At 40.0% G+C, this 20,016-nt stretch overlaps 1 protein-coding gene across 1 annotated transcript in view; it reads left to right on the forward strand.

Annotated features, from left to right (window-relative positions):
* Positions 1 to 19,782, forward strand: part of GIPC2 (GIPC PDZ domain containing family member 2) — a 36,134-nt gene extending 16,352 nt beyond the window's left edge. Inside the window, exons 2-6 of the mRNA XM_080406938.1 lie at positions 308 to 493; positions 4,161 to 4,341; positions 9,013 to 9,122; positions 9,869 to 9,950; positions 18,296 to 19,782. Of these exons, the coding sequence (XP_080263064.1) occupies positions 308 to 493; positions 4,161 to 4,341; positions 9,013 to 9,122; positions 9,869 to 9,950; positions 18,296 to 18,450 (714 nt within the window). The 3' untranslated portion in view covers positions 18,451 to 19,782. The remainder of the gene's footprint in view (positions 1 to 307; positions 494 to 4,160; positions 4,342 to 9,012; positions 9,123 to 9,868; positions 9,951 to 18,295) is intronic.
* The last annotated feature ends 234 nt before the right edge of the window (positions 19,783 to 20,016 follow it).

Raw genomic sequence — 20,016 nt, forward strand, 5'->3', positions numbered from 1 at the left:
GCTCAGGATGCCTGTGTCAGAGTTGGTGTGCTGAGGCAGGCCGTGAGAGGCTGCTCACACAGATGTGTCTCTCTACCTTGCTCTCTGTCAGCTCTTATCTGCAGAGTTTGAGCTGTTGATGCTTCATGTTATGTGCGTGGATAGAGACTGTCACCTCTCCCGGGGCAGCTGGAGAAGGAGAGTTATCATCATTTCACCTATGGATCTGTCAGAGAGGCCAGAACTATGCTCTCCTTTTATCGTCCTATGAAGTTCACCAAACCTAATACACTGTTAAACTTAATGAGTTTGCTTTCCTCCTGCACAGATCATGTTTTGCACCTTGAACACTCACAAAGCTGATATGGACAAACTCTTAGGTGCACAAATTGGCCTCGAAGATTTCATATTTGCCCATGTAAAAGGACAGCGAAAAGAAGTAGAAGTTATTAAAACTGATGACGTGCTTGGGCTGACCATTACAGACAATGGAACTGGCTGTGCATTTATAAAGGTAAATTTAATTACCAGTGAAATACCAGTGAAATACTTTGTTCTATAGAAGCTTCTGTTACTATAACAGGTTAATTATTGGTTTAATGATCCTTTAGAACTATACAATATTTTATTATCTTATATATATGGTAAGTAAAAAATACAGTTGCTTTTCTTTAGATACCTCATTCAAAATTAGTTCAGCTATTTCTGTACTGCATGTCATTCAAAAGTAGTTCATAGATTCATTGCTTCTGTAATGCCTATCAGCTTTACAATGTGAACATTGTATTTTCTGACCTACCCTGAGGTGGTAGGTGTTAGATACTGCTTATATCTGCCCCCTGCATTTTTTCAAGTGAATTTCTGATGTCATTGATTAGGTGCTTATAGAACTTGAGTCACTCATGTGATGATGAGATCATGTTCTTTCAGTCTTCATGACTGTTCACAGGGCAGAAACCTTTGTGCTGTATAAGAATAGGTGCAAGTGCAGTGATTTTTCAGCTTTCCAATATTGTTGCTGTAGAAGATAGATAGGGTGAATTAAGAGGTGCTAAGGATATGGATTAACACAATTAACCACAATTAACTTGAGTAGCAACTATGGGCAGTAACATGTACAATATATTAATCATAACTGCTTTCCTCCTCATCTTCTATTTGACCTCCAGATACTGTGTTTTGAGACAAGTAGAGGCTGAGGAAATGATGCTATCCTTCTTGCTAGACTACGTATTAGGAACCTTAAACACATTTTCTGCCTTTTTTTAGATGCTTTGCTCTAATCTACTCCAATTATCCATTATTAGTGAGGCATTGGCAATTATGTTCAATTACTGCTGTCCCAGTCGCTATCCTCATTGCTATTGCAAACAGAGCTTCTTGTATAGAGAGGCTGTATTCTTTATTCATTCCTTAGCTACCATGGATATAAAATAAGATGTGGTTCAGAAACAGCTTTGCTTGTCTTTGTTGTAGAAAAACATGATTGAGATCGCACTTGAGAAAGTCGAGATGAGGCAGAGGTTTCAGTAAGCATTTTGGTAAAGTCATAGCCTTGTTTTTGTGTTTATAGACACAGAACTCTGAATTTCTTTCTAGTGGCAGCATCCATGCAGCCTGTGACATTGTCACACTGCTGCTTATGCGGCATTTTAAAAGAAGGCATTGAAAGCAGTGCTTCAGTGATTAAAGTTAACGTGTGCAGCACTGTACAGAGCGTTACTCTCTCTGTGCTTGGTTGGTAATACAGAGAGAGAGAACAGCCATCACGTAGACTACTGCATAATTGGGGCAGGCTGGAAAACCCTCACCACATTAGCAAGACAAGCTGCAATTTCCAAAATCACAAAATGTAATTGTATAAAACTTGTCTGAACGAATACATCATTGTCCTTGTACTAGTCTAATAATCAGCATTATTCTGAAAATGGTGCGGTCTTCAGGGGGATGCATCAATTTAAAGGAGTTTCTAGGACCTTGCTTTGTAGCTCGTGCATACTTAGCTGATGGAGTTTTGAAAACAGCATAGAAAATACATATGCAAAAGTAAAAGCTGTATCTTTTTTATACTTGGTTGTCTAGGAAGATACGTGGAGACTTTAAAGTTTGATAGATTCCGTTTTGGTTTTATATTTACTTTCCTTGAGAAATTGTTACTATGTTCTATCATTAATTATAATTTAATATTAAATTTACCTATCTGTGGGTTGTTGAAAGCTGTTGTAATTTTATTGTATGGGCTGTTATGGGCTGTTGTAATTTTATTGTATTTTGAATTACAGGGCAGTTTCTAAGTTTGATATACAGCCTGGCCAGTTTTTAAACCTGATGTTCCGAACTGCAGGTTCTTTTTCTATGAAAGCTAATGTTGTTTTGCCTTACTAAGAACAAAACTTTGTATCATTCTGCTGTAATGAATTTGTTTTCTGGGTACATAGCCAGCTGAGAAGATACATTATGGAATTAAATTCACTGTTTCAAAGAATTGTTCAAAGAATAACAGTAGAACTTGAAGCATGACTGACTGGTGCATAAGGAGACATTATAAAATGGGTGGTGCAATTAATTTTAGGCATTGCATAGGAAATACAAGATCCTAGGTTCTAAAGGGACTGTAGAGCACTTGAAATACAGGCACATCAATTTCATCTTAATCACTGTGACAATGTAGTTTGACTGTCTCTGGTCAGTTAATTTGGAGTGATGATAAAAACTGAGTCATATGAAAAAAAGAAGTTTGGTGTGACACAAGTAACATAGCCAGTGAATATTGCTTAAAGAGTTTTGGTGTTAGGATCCCAGTGAAGGAGAAAATTAATTCAAGACATAGACTAAATGTTAATTGAAGTCTAGTAAGCATGCTTTTGAATCCTGGTCCCTGGTAACAGAAGTGCATTTGGGACCTGGTTTCTGGTGTGTTTATGATACCCTCCCCCCCCCCCCCCCTTCATTCACCATGAGGTTTCTTTTTGGTTTTAGTCTAGGTTAAAGAAAAAGGTGCTAGAAAGAGTTAAACTCAGCCTGAAGCTAAAAATTATTGCAGTATGTTATAGGACACTGAGCACTATCACACTTCCCACTGACTCTCAGATGGAGGCACATATGTGGGCTCAGACATGCGCACAGAAACTAGAAGCAGGTTTCTGAGATAGTTATACAGCTAGGCTAGGTGTCATGGTAGTAGGTGGAAATATGTTTATCTCCCTTGCCTCACTGGTATCTCACTCAAAGTTAGTCTGAACAACATCAATCTTTATTAAAAAGTAGGAAACTATTAGAATTGAACTAGTATCTCTACAAAATACAAGATACTCTACTATGTCATAGCTTTTCTATTAAATAGCCATAGTATAATGGCTTGCATGACTTAGGTGCATGATAAACAAATATGACAGCATATAACAACAATAAACAGAATCACTGAAATGTTAAGTGTCCTTTAATTGACTTGCTAAAACATAGAGGTCTTTTAAAGATATTTTTTTTCCTTGCTTTTTACATTCCACTTCACAGAAACTATAAATACTAATTTCTGTTACATTTTATGACCTTTAGACCATTTGCATTTGTATTCCATGAGATGACATTTAGAGGAATTTCTTATTCTTTATTGTTATTTCAGAGGAAATACTTTAATATGCAGCTATATAGCTTGATGAGGAAAATGGTAGAAGTTTTATCACCATAAATAGGTCTTATATAAGACTAGCCCTTTATATTAGTTATTTTTTTAGTGTATCACACACTTTTTTTTTTTAATGGGCCTAGACCATACTTGAGAAAAATTCTGTTCCTATGCTTGTCTAGCTATCAAAATAAACCCCCAAAACTCAATTAAACAGTAACATTACTGACATGTTTAGGTTCAGTTTTAAGGCACAGAAACATTAGCCTATTCAGAAGCCTTAATTTCTAAAGTGTGATTGCATTCTTTTTTTTCTTTGTTTGATTTTATATTAAATGCTTATTAAAACACTTTATTTAAAAAATAATGGTTTCCAAAGTATGTTTTACGAAAATCTTGCAGACAAAGCATGATGCTGGTATAATAAGCTCAGTGGCATTAATGTTGTTAACTGTCATTCTTGAAACTCTGTGGTGTCACCTCTTCACCTTTTAAAGAAGTGTTTCTAATTCTGTCTCTTTCTCTCCCCCTCTCTCTCTTTTCTTTTAATCAACAGCGAATCAAAGAAGGTAGCCTTATGGACCAAATGAAAACTATCTGCGTGGGAGATCACATAGAAACTATAAATGGAAAAAATGTGTCAGATTGTCGGCATTATGAAGTTGCCAAAATGCTAAAAGATCTGGAGAAAGGTCAGATGTTTAAGCTGCAGTTGATAGAGCCTATGAAAGCATTTGGTGAGTGACCTGACTGTCCACCTTGTTCAGTAGATATTGAAATTCAGCCTTGCATTGTAAGGGGTTTTTTTCAGATTGCAGCCAGGTGTCCACCCAAGGTAATAGAACTGCTGCAAGAAAGTACCTTTGTTTTTTTCTTTGAAGTGGGGAAATTTAATGATGGATTTTCTTCCATCTTGCTTTCTCTAGCAGTCATCTTGGCTCAGCCTAAGTCTGTTGCCCAGTTCTTTTGCCACTACATGGTGATGCAAAAGCAGCAGAGGAATTGTTTCATATATAGTTTTAAAGCATGGATCACTTCACCAACATGCTGATCCTCGAACCTCTCCTCTTTCTGTATTGATACGTAATCCCTGTTCACCTGTGTGTGAGATTTTTCTATTTCTGTACCCTTTACTGGGGACTGCACTCTCTAATGCAGAAGGATGCTGCAGAAAACACTGTCTGGGATTCCCTAGAGCACCTGTTTTGCTGCATGCCTGCCTGCTCTCCCTCTCCTCAACTTTTTTGTGGATTTCTAATCATACAACAGGTACTCAGAAATGGAAGAAAGCAGTATGGCAAAGCTCTGTCTCTACCTACCGCTTGCATGCTCTGACAAAGTGATACTTATATAAGAGGAATGCATACCTACTGCTAATCCTTATGCATATTAATTTTATCAATGTGGTAAACAACAACAAAAAAGTAGGTTTAGTTCAGAGAGTCAAAACAGAGACTGAGTTTTATTCTTGATTTCTTTATATCCCTGCCCTCCTAACTATGTAGCATTTTTCTGTAATAAAAACTTCAAAATACTGCTAAATTGTAAGTGTATATGAGTCCTTCCTTGTGCATACCTGCACTGACAGCAAGTTCAAAATCACCATCTTCATCACAGCAGCAGAAGTTTGAAATTTTTATTTTTCAAATCTTTTTTTACCTGTTAGTAGTTTACAACTGCTGTCATACACCAATCTTGACACTTGGTGTCAGAATAGCAGCAGAAATTGAAAATGAGAGAAATGTGAAGATTTCTTTTTGCTTTTGGTGCTTCTGTGAAGAATGAGGATTATGAGTTAATCTCTAAGGCATTTGGATATAAGTTGATACTCCAGTTAAGTAAATGTGTATGTTATACATTACACTAAAGTAGTATTACATATGTATAGTATTGCAACTGGTAATACTGCAATACCTGTTTAATATGGGTCTGTAATTTGTATTCAGTGCAAAATGCATTACATTGTTTGTAAAGACCAGGGTAAATCAGCATTTGATTGACTTCAGCCATTGTTTAATAGTAATTACTTTAGTCAGGTGATTTAAGATACCTTTTAGTCTGCCTGTGATGTGGAGAATGGAACCTGCTAATTCCACAGCAATATCTTTTATCTGACACTGAATTAAGAGGCAATCAGAGCTTTTTGGACAGATTTTTGGAAGATGCACATTATTTTTTAACCTACATAAATTAATTCACAAGTTGCAGTGCCTAATAGGTTAGAAGATCCCACCTCTAGCCTTCGGTACAGTTGGGCTTCAAACACGGTTTTATTCAAGGTAGTGTTTAAGCTGCAGCATGCTGAGAGTAGCCCCAGAGGAAATGACAAACAAGATCCAGATCCTGCTGGACAAGTAGGTGCTGAATTCCTGTTGGTTTCAACACAAATTTGTAAGGGTATAGAAATAAGAGACAAGACTGCGTGCAATTACTAACTTTTATTTTATTTCCTCTCAGCTGAATGTGAAATAAGGATAATTTGCTGGTTGGATCTCTTTCTGCCATGTGCATACGGCTGCTTCAGCTACTCTAGGCAAGGCTTGTAGCACAGAATTGAAGACTTGTCTTATTAAGATTGGTCCTTACAAGTCACAAGCTGGCCCTCTGTGAACTGGTGAAAAAATAGAAACAAAGTAAAGGCAGCATAACACAAACTCTACATTTAAATTATGTGAATATGAAAAATAGTTTATGTGATGGCCAGGGAGATTTGGTCTGAAGTATTGCAAATAAAGGTTAGGCCAGATCAGGAGATTGAAGGTGCTAATGGTGACAGAACCAGAAAAAGTTGTATGTTTTGTCAGGAATGAATTTTTGAAACAAGTCTAGCAGAAATAAGCAGTAAATAGGATTGCAACCCTGGACTTCAGGAGAGCTAACTCTGGTCTCTTCAGGGACCTACTTGGAGGAATCCCATGGATTTGAGCTCTAGAAGGCAGCAGGCTCCAAGAGAGCTGGCTGACCTTCAAGCATCACTTCCTCCAAGCTCAAGACAGGTGCATCCCTATGAGTAAGAAGTCAAGCAAATGGGGCAGGAGAGCTGCATGGATGAGCAAGAAGCTTCTGGCAAAACTCAGATAGAAGAAGGATGTTTACAGGTTGTGGGAAAAGGGACAGGAATATAGGAATGTGGTCAGAATATGCAGGGAGGTGATGGGGAAGGCTAAAGTCTGTTTGGATTTAAATTGGTGGGGGATGTCAAGGACAACAAAAAGGGCTTCAAGTACATCAGCAGGAAAAGGATGACTAGGGAAAGTGTGGGCCTTCTCCTGAATGAGGTGGGTGCCCTGGTGATGAAGAACACGGAGAAGGTGGAGTTACTGTATGCATTCTGTACTTCAGTCTTCACTGCCAAGGCCACCCCTCAGGTTTCCCAGACCCCAGAGGCAAGAGAGGAAGTCTGGAGAAAGGACAGCTTTCCCCTGGTCAAGGAGGATCACATTAGAGATCACTTAAGCAAACCTGACATCCACAAATCCATGGGCCCTGATGGGATGCACGCCCGAGTGCTGAGGGAGCTGGTAGATGTTATTGCTAAGCCATTCTCCACCCAGGAAACTAGAGGCCACTCTGCCTCACCTCCATCCCTGGAAAGGTGATGGAACAGCTCATCCTGGAGGACATCTCTAAGCATGTGGAGGAAAATAAGGTTATCAGGAGTAGTCAACATGGATTCATCAAGAGGAAATCATGCCTGACCAACTGATAGCCATCTGTGATGGAACAACTGCCTGGGTAGATGAGGGGAGAGCAGTGGATGTTGTCTACCTTGATTTTAAAGAGGCTTTTGACACTGTCTCACACAACATCCTCATGGGCAAGCTCAGACAGCGTGGGTTAGATGAGTGGGCAGTGATGTGGATTGAGAACTGGCTGGATGGCAGAGCTCAGAGGGCTGTGATCAATGGCGCAGTCTCGCCGCAGGCCCGCAGCGAGCGGTGTTCCCAGGGGTCAGTGCTGGGTCCGGTCCTGCTCAACTTTTCCATCAATGACTTGGATGAAGGCACAGAGAGTACCCTCAGCAGGATTGCTGACGATACCAAACTGGGAGGAGTGGCTGATACACCAGAGGCTGTGCTGCCCTTCAGCAAGACCTGGACAGGCTGGAGAGCTGGGTGGAGAGGAACCTCATGAGGTTCAACAAAGGCAAGTGTAAGGTCCTGCACCAGGGAGGAACAGCCCCACGCACCAGTACTTGCTGGGGCTGACCTGCTGGGGGGCAGCTCTGCGGAGAAGGCCCTGGGAGTGCTGGTGGACAGCAAGTTGCCCATGGGCCAGCAGTGTGTCCTGGTGGCCAAGGCAGCCAGTGGGACCCTGGGGTGCATCAGGAGGAGTGTGGCCAGCAGGTCGAGGGAGGCTGTCCTCTCCTTCTGGTCTGCCCTTCTTCTGTGCCCAGTTCTGGGCTCCCCAGTTTGAGAGAGACAGGGAACTGCTGGAGAGGGTCCAGTGGAGGGCTATGAAGATGACTAGAGGACTGCAGCATCTCCCTTCTGAGGAAAGGCTGAGAGAGCTGGGCCTGTTTAGCCTGCAGAAGAGAAGACTGAGAGGGGATCTTATCTGCAGATAAACTCCTGAAGATCTTTTTGTGGACATTTCACCTATGTGACTGCTAGTAATCAAATTGTTAGTGCAGTGTGGCTCATCATGAGTTGTTCAGCTGTAGTGTTTGTACCATTGCATCAGTGAAAGATGGAAATGTTGCAATGCTAAAGCTGCTACACAGCCTGCCTCTAAAGATGGGGGTAAATCAGCATTTTACTGGTGACTTCATCCATTATTTAATATTAGTAATAAATACTTTTACTTTTCTGTGGAATAGGGAACTAAGATTATACAAAGTGCATATATGAAGTTGAGTGCAGTAGGCCTGCATAGATGTATCGGTCAATGGAAGTCCTAGCTTCGGCGCAGTCAAGCAGATTATCAAAGTCTGAAGACAAGAAATTGTCAGTGAAACTATGCTTAGAATACAGTTAATTTATAATTAAAATTTTACATATGTTCAGATCTTGATTAGAATAAAAAATGAAAGTAATGTAAGAACTACAGCAGATATGTCGTATTCTAACCTACTATATACTTACTTTTGTTTGGTACTTTTTTCTTTTTGTAAGACTTTTTATAGAATAGTTTGGGTTGGAAGGGACCTTAAAGATCATGTAGTTCCAAGCCCCCTGCCCTGGGCAGGGACACCTTACATCAGACCAGGTTGCTCCAAGCCCCATCCAGCCTGGCCTTGAGCACTGCCAGGGATGGGGCAGCCACAGCTTCTCTGGGCAACTGTGCTAGTTAGTGCCTCACCATTCTCACAGTAAAGAATTTCTTCCTAATACCTAATCCAAATCTACCCTTTTTTAGTTAAAAACCATTACCCATGTAGTTGTTGTTGTTGCTTGTTTTGTTTTCAGAAAAGCTGGAACCAAGGTCCAAAGCTGGAAGTCTGCCAGGGGCTAAAATCTCCAGAGGGAGAGAAACACTTCGGCTGAGAACCAAAGGCCCTGCTACTGTGGAGGAAATGGTATGGTTATTTTAGGGCCCTTCAATAGTTTAATCATCTAGCAGCTGATTTATTCTTCCCCAAAGCTGATAATGTAAAGTAGGAAGGAAAAATGTGGATGTTACAAAGTTTGCAGGACTTATGACGATGACTGCCTTCTGTATGGAGACATGCTTACATTAAAGTTGAAGGCTAGCAGGGATAGGATGGGGCTGAGGAATCTGGAAAGAGAGAGCCTATGTTTAGATGTCATGGGTTACATGGATGACTTTAAGGTAGATTAGACCATGAAGTGTTGAAAAGAGGGAAGGAGAAAAAAGAAGGGGAGGATAGTTGAAGAGCTGGGTTTGTTTCTCACACTGCAAAGTGCACTGACTAAGTGCACTGACTGGTGTAAGGGTTGTTGTGAGGAGAGGCTAATAACATACATTGACATGAATGTGTCTAAAACCTGGATTAGGGTTTGGAAAAAGGAATGTTATTTATACTGGTTTCCTCTAAAGCTGATGAGGATTTGATGAAGATCTGCCATCAGGAGATGTAAAGCACCTGTTTAGTTTGGATGTGAGCTGTGTAGCTTGATGTTAGGAGATAGGCTCAGGTTTGTGATAAGGGAGACAGTGTGGCATAATGTGTTTTACTTGTAGGTTTGTAAGTCCAGGTGGTCCAGAAAGGAGTAAGGACAATCAGTGGCAAATTGCTCGTTATTTTGAAATGTGTGTGGATATAGTTGTAATTCTGCTTTTTTTCTCCCTTTTTCAACAAAGCCAACTGAAGTTGAAGAAAAAGCAATTAAAAAAGTGGATGAGCTTCTTGAAACGTACATGGGGATAAGAGATATTGAATTAGGTGAGTTTTTTACTACAAGATTAAATAATTTCTCATTTTCTGTAGTCTAAAATGTAAGTACTTTAGTCTCTGGATGTAAGTAAAGCAAAATTTGTCCAACATGCAGTCTCAAAAACTTGCCTGTATTTCTGCAAATGTGTGTGTCTGATATAAGGCTTGTGCTAAGAGATTCTTTTGATGTAATTAATTAATCCTCTATTCTTCCTGCATGTTATCTGTACAATATTGCATGAATTATTTAGTAGTTTGCCATTAACTGTCATCACTGTATTCTTTCTGGCATATGTTTTCTAGTGGAGCTTGTGTGTACCACATTTAAGAGTCATTAAGGATAAGCACATCTATTTGGTTTTTTGCTCTTTTGCCTCTTGGCTTAGACACATCCAAGTTGATCACTAAAGTTTGAATGTGAGATCTTCATCAGTGAAAGGGCAACTATTTAGCAAAGGAATCTGACAAGGTAATTGCACAAATTTAATGAATCCTCTAAGACCTGGGTTCTGAAGAGCATGGGAAATTTCCCAGGATATTTACTAGCTATCACAATAATCAATTTATAATTGAATTATAAATAAATAATGAAAGAAACCATTCAATCCTAGTTACAAAAGTTCCTTAAAACTGCACCAAACTTCTCTCTGTTAATCTGACAACTAAATAGGAGCTTCTGTTTGTATGGGAAGAAGCTGCAGTGTAGCTGAGCAAGAAGTGCTGCAAGAAGGCTGTGACTGGCCTAGTCCTCGTACAATCTTGTGGATCTGCTAATACTGAAACAAAAAGGAAGGTATTTATTGTTATGGTAATAGCTAAAAAAAATCAGCTAAGAATTAGGAAAGGATAAGCTAAATAGAAAGCAATCTTGAAAAGAAAGCTTTTATGAGAGAGAAGTGGAAGAGGCAAAGCAGAGGAGAAAATAGGTCTGGCATGAAGCTAAGGGTAGAGGAGGAGGGTTGGACAGGCAGCAGTTAGCACAAAGGAATGAGAACAACAGGAGATTATCCGAATACCCAGAAGTCCTTTGTTGGCTGCTCCTACCAGCAAGCATCTGACTGGCAGCTTCTACTAGTTTTCTCACAGGAAAAATTGTAGGTAAAGTATTATTTGTCCCCCAGCCTAAGGTAGAGGTGGGCTTCCTGGCATAGAAGAGAGAACGGAACTTGTGAATTCTGTTTTGTAGCTAATACCTAAACTTCCCAGTTCCCAGAAAACTAAAAATTCTCAAAAATTCCCTTCCCAACAACTCCAATATATGATGCCCCTGCCCTGTAATATGCTCCTGGGAGCCCTGTGTGGTGCTGACCCTCTCTTTAGGTTAGGGAAGATCCCATGTTCTGTTGCTCTCCTGCAGCCCCTGCTGCTGTCTGTCTCTGGCTCAAGCTCCAAAGCTCCTAGCCTTGTGCCAGCCACCTCTCTGGGAGCTGCTTTTGTCCTGCAGCTGTTGCAGTCCCAGCTCAAGCCGGGCCCCTGTGGGCTCCTGTCCTTGCAGGTTACCTCCGAGGTCCTCAGGCACCTGGCCTTACAGGAATAGGTGGCTGTAGGTGCTCTGGTTTTGGTGTCCATAGCCCGCAACCCTGAGGTCCTAGGCTAGAGCATGGTTTCTTGGGATTTTGAGGTGTGCTATGCTCTGCTCTGAGACAGGGAAGCAAGTTCCTGTGGGAAGTGGTGTTCCCTGTGGGCTCTCCGTGTTGTAACGGGATGGCTCTTGTACAGTAGACTGAGGAGTTCTGCTTTCAGCACGTATGGCTGAGCTGATAGCCAAGCACCTGGTGGTTTTCCCATTAATTTCTTGATCTAATGTCCTTCATCTTTCTTCAGTATATAGTTTGGAAAGTGTCAAAGAATGTCTTAAAAGAACTCTCAAAAAAGGAAGTGTTCTTTGTCTTCAGATACTCTTTTCTTCCCAACTGGGTTGTTATTTTGCTCTTCACCTCTTCATTCTCTTCCTCCTAAAAAGGCAGAGAAAGAGAAACTGTCAGGAACAGGATACTACAGGGTTCATGTAGCTTTAGTTTACACCTTTGAAACCATTTCCTAAAGTTCAGATCTTGAAGTCAAGGGCCAATGGTGATGACAAAAGAAAAAAAAAGTTTTATCCTTTTTAAACAATTAAACAGCTCTAGGACTCTTTAGGAAAGGAGAGCTAATCACCTGTCACAAATCTGTTCAATTAACACATGTCAGTTTTTCATATACTGGATGTGATCAGTCACCCATGAAAATGAAATATGAGGAAAGGATTCATTCAGAGAATGCCAATCACCACTCAGCTAGAAATTTCACTCATTACTCAAGCCAGATTAGTTGAAAATGCAAGTCATCACAATGTGACAACCGACAAGTGATTAAGATCTCAATCATTGCTCACTCCCGTGCAGTTCTGTTTGTCAGAAGCTTTGGATGTCAGTTAATACTGCTCTTTCATCTCCATTCAAGTGACACTTGCATGGTGTGATTGAATTCTAAAACAGTGCCCCAGTTTTAAGCCAAAAGTTAGAAAGAAAGGAAAGAAAAAATAATGTAAAATTACAGACAGAATTAAAGATGAGATAAAGCCCTTAATTTTTGCATAGTTAAGTATCTTGACAGTTTCAAGAATGGCTGACTAAATCTGCACACAAATCCCTAAGTTGGAGCAAAATGCTTGGAAATAATTTAATGAAAATGTGTACATGTACCTTTTTTTCTTTGGCACAGTTATTTATTTTCAGAGATCTAAATGCTCTTGAGATTTACATACCTGCCTTTTGAATGCACTTTTACCTTTTCACCTCTTTATTTTACTGAAAGCTGCACTTAATCTGCAGAAGGGACACTTGGCTCTGGAAATGTATTCCTCAGCCATTTTATGGGTACATTAGAAATTAGGCCAAGGCTTGACTTCAGCCTTCTTTAAAAGGTAAATGCACAATTGAGAGATAATTCAAGTTATTTTAAATCCTGTCAGTGCCTTCTGGTAAAGGAACTTGCACAGCTGATTAATAGGAGGGAGTCAGGAAGCAGTAGTAATGAAAAATACTAGTGACATTTATTTTTTTAAATCAGTGAGGCTTAAATTGTTATTTACTGTATTTGTTCCCAAAGATTCTGGGTGGGGGAAGCTTGGATCTATGGGATCCAACCCCAGAATGCTACCAATGGATAAATGATGGCTAAAAGGTCTTCCTGTCCAAATTTTGTCTTTCAGCATCTTTTGGCTAGCTCTTCATCTGCTGATATTTTGTCCTGTTTTGTTCTATTTTTACACTTCATTATTTCCTTTTTGTTGTTCCCTATGATAATGTCAGACATTATATCTTTTTGCATATTCTCCATCTCTTTTTAGAAGGATTTCAAATCTGCTTCTCCACACTTTATTTTTCAAACTCACTGCCTAGTCAAAATGTCCTAACAGGTTTAAACTTTTTGTCACCCAAGCCTCTTCTCTTGGCTCACAAATCCAACCCAGCAATATTGGGTAGATGTTTTTATCTTGAAATGCTCTGACTAAAGTGATATTCTCCTTGAATCTGTTGTTTTCTGCTCCTTTTGTTACCAGTCTTCCTTTCCCCAAGGGTTTTATTGTATACATGCTGGCATATATTGTTTATGACTGTACCGTTTATTTACTCTGAAACAATAATGGGACCTCTGTGAAAACGGGAAAGGTGGCAAGTCTGGTTAAACAAGAAAACTTCTCCACTTCAAGAAGAGCTAGTACTGAGTAAGGTTTCTTAATAATAATAATAATTTCTAATGGTTCGTTGAGTGCCAGATCTGACGATGTTCAACATGAAACTGTAACCAAGTAATGTTAAATGCTGGAAACTGCAACAACACACTTCATTTTCTGTCATGTCGTAAGGAAGCTGAAAGTGAATTTTAGCTGTATTAAATTATCAGACCAGAATAATAATATTTGTTACCTTTTGATGAAGGCAAAGCTTCTGATAGCATTACAGCTAAGTAAATACTGAAGCTTCTGTTAAGTCTTCTGAAAAAGTTTTTTTTAGAAATTACAGGATAGGGTATAGGTAGCAAAACCACTATGTAAGGTAGGTAATGGCAGGCAGATTGTAGCTTTCATGGCTTGTGCGGCTTGTGTCTGTCAAAAGGGAAAATAAGAGTTTTGTGAAAGATCTTTTGACGTTATTTTAAAGGGACTGTTTAAGAAGCCAGCATACGTCTTTGTTAGCGTTCTGGGAAGCCTGATATCGAGCTTCTCAGTTAAAGTTGAGAAGAATTCTAATTCCTTTCATCACTCTTAAATTTGCTGAACTTTTCACATTTTCTGTAAAAATCCCTCAGGTATGAGCATTGCCTGAAGTGAGATTAAAAAAAATATGATAATCTGAAAACAGGGCTATCTGGAATGTGGAGAAGTATTTTATTGGAATAAAATTCCTGTGATCACTCATTGTGCAGCAGTTACAAGAAGCAGTGGGGGAAAGGGAGGGGGAGTGGAGGTGATTCGGCACGGAGCTGTCGCCCTCGGAGAAAAGTTTGCTTTAAGCTGGCAGGTATCTGCTGGATGCCTTGGCGATCTGTAGGTTTTGATTTGCCTCGGGAATTACGCATGGCAGGTGTCCTTTTGTCACCGCGTGTGTTTCGCCCAGCCGTGCCGCCCAGGGGATGCCATCCCAGCGCTGCGGGCGCAGGCTGCCTGGGGGATGAGGATACGTGCGGGGGGCGACAGAGGAGGCCTGCGGGGTGTCTGTAGGGGTGAGACCCGGGGAGCAGGGCTGCGCTCTGCCGGGCCCTGTGCCGCGGGGGTACCGCATCGGCGTGAGCGCCGGGTGGCGCGGGGCGCGGCGGTGCGGCAGTACAGCCCGGCCGGCGCCAGGGGGCAGCACGCAGCTGCCGAAAGCCCTGCCCTGGCCCTGGGCACCCCGCCAGCTCCCCCGGGAGCCCGTTTCCTTACACCAGGTGAATGGGAAGGGGAATGTGCTTTTGCAAATGCAGTGTACACGTGAAGTGCACCCTGGCAGCGCTGACTGCAGTTGCTCAATGCGGATGAAAACGCTTTTATCTGAGGCTGCTGCTTGAGCACGGTGGCGATGTGCAGAGTCCTGCTTGACTGGGTTGCAAATTGTCTTGATTATCTAAGTTTAGTGGATTTTGTTTTCAAATTTGGTAAATCTATAATTATTTTTAGGGTTCTGTTTCAAAATTTGGGAGGCCCAATCTTTAAAGAAAATGGCATGTGTAGTAACATTTTCTGTTAATGACAGAGTTTATTGCTGTGTAATTCTGAGGTTTCAACTAGGGCGGCTGGACTGTGCTATAGTGATGTGTTGTCTTGTTTTATCCCTGCTGTCTGTGTCATATGGCTCTTCCATGTATCTTGACCAATTTGTCTTAAAACTGGCTAAATTCCTGGTATTCCCACTCTTTCTGCTGGAACACTTGCCTAGATCCTTGCTCTGATAGCAAATTTTTAAAAATATCTTAACTATGTCTAGACATGTTCGCTCTTGTCTCACCTTGCACAACTCTTCTCCCTCCAGCCCCCTCCCAGTGTCCATACAGAATAACTTCATATCCTGGCTCATATCCAGAAATCGGTGAAGTTTAAATTACACCCTTTACCTCCAGGGTTGCTCCTCTGTAAGCACCTTCTTATGCCACAGCGTGAGGGGATATAGAGTAGTGTTGATCGGGCAAACATTTGTCTTTTGCTTGTCAGGAACAAAGAAAGGTCCCCTGTTTAATGCCTATTTCCCATCCAGACTCCTCTGAGTCAGTGTCCCAGGAACTTCACAGGGGACACAAAAGCATCAGCACCACAGGTACAGGGTTCTTCTGGCAGGGAAGCCGGTCTTGAGAGTCCTGGAGAACCCCCCAGTGGTGCCCGGGAAGCTGGGTTACACTTGAACTGTCTCGATCGCAGCAGTTTGTTTGTCAAAATTTCCTTGGACTGCTTTGTGTAGTTTGGCACACTGCGATCCTGTTCAGAGCCTCATGTCTGAACACAGTTAAAACCAAAACGTCAAATTTCTTCAGAAGTACTGTTGCTGACGTCTGCAATGTGGAATATGGCTCAAGTTTGCTCACAGCTTGTTACAAGTTTGCGTAACAGCAAACACTGTTTGCCAGAGTTCATAACTGTCAATCAACTTGAGCCAAGTTTCAGGTCAACAAAATAATATTAAATACATTTAATAAAACTTCAAAGCAGGGGAATTTTATTTTCCTTTTTATCAGAGAGATTTTGCCATGTCGTGGGCAGCACTGTCCCAGCGAAGGTGGTCTTCCGTGGCTTCAGAGCTTCCTTCCCTTTCTCGGGCACATGTTTTCCACTCAGCTGTCCCTCTGAGAAAAGGCTAAAAGCAATCAAGTCCTTCAGTGTGATGCTTGAATTTGATATGATCATCAAGAAAATACATCAAAAGTATAATAAAAGATGGAAGACATCTTGCAGTTTAAGGCAGGTGTGTAAAGTGATAGCGAAATGAAGGAGACTTTGAGGGCTTCATCTATTGTACAGTACCATTTCTTGTGATTATGAACAGAGGCTGTGGAGCAGAGATACAATGCAGAAAATAAACTGCATTCAGCAGTGCTGTTTGTGCTGAGTCTGTTTTACAGAATCTTGTGCATCCCTCAAACCATGATAGCCTGGTGCCAGTAGTGCTGCTGGCCTGGCTTAACTGGGAGCAACTCCTGTGCTGACACTTCTCATCCTTCAGGGAGGTGCAGGTGCCATGGCCGAGACAGGTTTGAGCCCTCACAGTTTTCATTTGCTCCAATAATCCATGGGTTGCCAACATCCAGTGTTTGGAATAGACTTGGAATTTGTTAGAATCTGCAAAACTGTGCAGTGGCTGAAGGTGAGGGATATGCACGGCAGCTGAGGACTGAGCAGCAACCCCAGTGTAGGCGTTTCCAAACTAAAGTCTAAAACTTGATAAATTCTGATACTTGGGTGTTAAATAAGAAAATGCTGGACAGCATGGATGTATAAGATAGCATAGTCTACCTCTGTTGTATCAGAGCTCTCTGCTTCAACTCTCCTGAGTACCAAGACTTTCCTAGTCTTTGGTGGCTGCAGTTTGTTGTGCACAGCAAGGCCTTTCCCTTGCTCTTGCACAGTTTGAACCACGTGGCTGACACTTCCAGAAATAACTTTTGTCTTCTTCATCACTTCCTAGTGGCATAAACGCAACCTTTCCCAGCCTTGAGGGTGCTGTAAATTAAAGATTTCCTTTTCAGAGCTGGAGTTAATAGTAACCAAAGCAAACCCATGCACTGAAATTAGTTACTTTGTAGTTCGGGTGGTATGGAAAAAAAATGTAGATCCAAGCAGAAGAATAATGTGGCTCACAATAAATTCCTCGGTCTGTTTACTGCCTGGAGGTGTGTTTGGTGTTAAAAAAATGCACTAAAGTTAATTAAAATTAAATATAATTAAGCTGAAAAATTAAGCAAATCTGTTTGAAGTCATGTGGCAGTTTCTTGAGAGGACAACTTCTTTCAGGCAGTTGCAAACCTACTGTGTCCAGTACCTAACAAATCAGATTTTAATTTTCTCCGTGTTTTATACAACACAGTAGTTGACCCTAGTATTTGAAATCTTCCTAAAATAGGGTATTTGAGTGCTTTCTTTAGGCCTATTTATCATTATTCCTTTTTAAATGCAGGTCATACTCAACATTTGAACTACTAAACCAGGTTGTTGCTAGCAAACCCACACTAGCGTGGTTGCATGTACCTGTGATGGAGGCTGGATGTCGTTTTCCATGTTCAAACCCTATGCCTTATCGTTTTCTGTGAACAACTTGGCCTCTTTAAACTCTGACTTGCTGAGATCTTTTCTTTTTGTTTAGAGGAAAAAAGCATTCAGGTTTGCATTTTGATCTTCTGGTTTAGATCAGTAAGCTCATAGCAAACTCAGTGAAGTTGGTGGTGAACTGGCAGGGGTCCTGTTACTGCAGAAGAGTTGTGCTTAACCTTGTTTTTAGACCCATGCTTCCTGTGCCTTCAGTAAGGAATTCAGAATATAATTTAGTAATTTATAGTTAAATTAATAATTAAACTAATAATGCAATTAAATTATTAAAGTAATAATTAATGTAATAATTTAAAATGAAGGTTCATTGAATCAAAAATTAAACCTCTGCCAAACAAACAGAAGAATATATAACAAGCACTCCAAGGGAGTTCTCCTGTTTATCAGAGCAGAATGTAACTGCTGTGTGGGGATTTAAGTACATAATTCCTATTGAATCCTAAATTCAGTAGGTAAGCTTTACATGTCCCTAAACTGACCTTACCTGGTTTGGAAAGCAGACCTTCAAAAACTATCTTGACCATATACGTTAGTTGTCACTTTCACGATAATTACATTATTTTGTTTTGTTGCTTTTTAGCTGCAACAATGGTGGAAGCTGGGAGAGACAAGAAAAATCCAGATGAATTTGCAGTGGCATTGGATGAAACTCTTGGAGACTTTGCATTTCCAGATGAATTTGTCTTTGATGTATGGGGAGCAATAGGTGATGCTAAGCAAGGACGACTGGAATGAGGATTGTGCAGTTAAAAAATACAAAATGATTTTCAAATGCGTACATCAGAATTTTAATACTTTTATTGATATGAATCTAGGGTGCTCTGTATAAGTATTCTTATCTAGACTTTCTTTTGCAAAGGAAGGTTTCTAATAGAAATATGAAGATGAAGGTAACCCCAAAGTTCTGACAACTGCATATTTAAAACAAACATTTAATTTACATATAGAAATCACTGTGAGGATTGTGTCAAGGAGATATATTTATACAGATTTTATGAAATTTAGATATTTTTTATTGTACGTACACTTTGATATCAATAGTCTTGAAGAGTGTTAGACATATGTAACCAAGAGTTTGGATTATTTTATCTCTTCTTCAGAAAGGTTTATAAACTTGTTGAAAAACTACCTAGCTACACGTTGCAGTTCCCTGGTCTTCTATTGTCCTTTATGTATTCATGTGTGTACACAAAGAGCTGTAGAAAACCTTTCTTACAGTTTGGCCGGGACATAGTCTTCTTTGTAGGCAGAGCTGGGAAGAAGCTACCCTTTTTCTCAAGAACCTGAGTTCAGGAAAAAACATATTCCTCGGAAACATGAGAACTCTTTGAATGAAAAATACTTGCTTTCATTTGAGTCATGGGTATTACTGAAATGAGTAAGTACAGCAGAAACACTTAAACCAGGAAGCTGCTGCTTTATTCAGATGCCATATTATTGCAGTAGGAACTGCATAGAAAGAAACAAATGTTAATTTTGACTACTAGTCATGTATTTGAATAATATTTGTGATCTGGCACTGGAGACTAGTGTATGACTAAGTGCTTAATTGATCTTTGCATATGCTAAATGATTTGCTGAGGTCCTATGGAGTTCCCCTCTTGTCTGCTTTTTTGGGTTTTTTTTTTATTTGGTTGGTTGGTTGGGTTTTTTTTTTACATGGCAACGTAGGAGAAACATTGAAGGTGTTCAGACCTGGAAGATACTATTGTAAAGTCGCAATCACAGTTTGATTGAAAATGTATGCCTAAAGCCTGAAATAATAGATTAAAATAATTTTAGGCGTTAAGGATTTCCAATTATATCATACATAAACATAGTTTATAACTGATAGTATTTTACTAATAAATCTCAGATAATTGAAAATGAAATTAAACAAGAATGTGGGACCTCACCTGGGAAGGTGTCATAGTTTTTTAGATTTTTATATTTGCATAAGCATATAAAATAATAGGTATTAGAAAAGTTTTTTCTATATCTACTGTGTAGTTACTTTTCTTCTGAGGTTAATGTCTTTAACTGTCTTGCAGAGATCTCTTTAAAATAAAGACTATGCCAGTAATTTTACATGTTCTATGTTGATTTTTTTAGGTCTAAAATCATGACACTTTGAAGTATCATTGAAAGAACAGGTCCTGATTCTCTTTACTATGTTATTTAGGAAGGCTCCTAAACTCCACTTCAGTGGTTTGCACATCTCATAATAAGCAAATATTTTATCTAGTTATGAAATGTATTGCATGAAGTCATGTAAATACTGTTTAGTGCTTTCAGTGGGGATAATCTCCAATTTTATAAATG

Source organism: Falco punctatus (genome assembly GCF_963210335.1).
Source record: "Falco punctatus genome assembly, chromosome: 11".
Lineage (NCBI taxonomy): Eukaryota > Metazoa > Chordata > Aves > Falconiformes > Falconidae > Falco > Falco punctatus.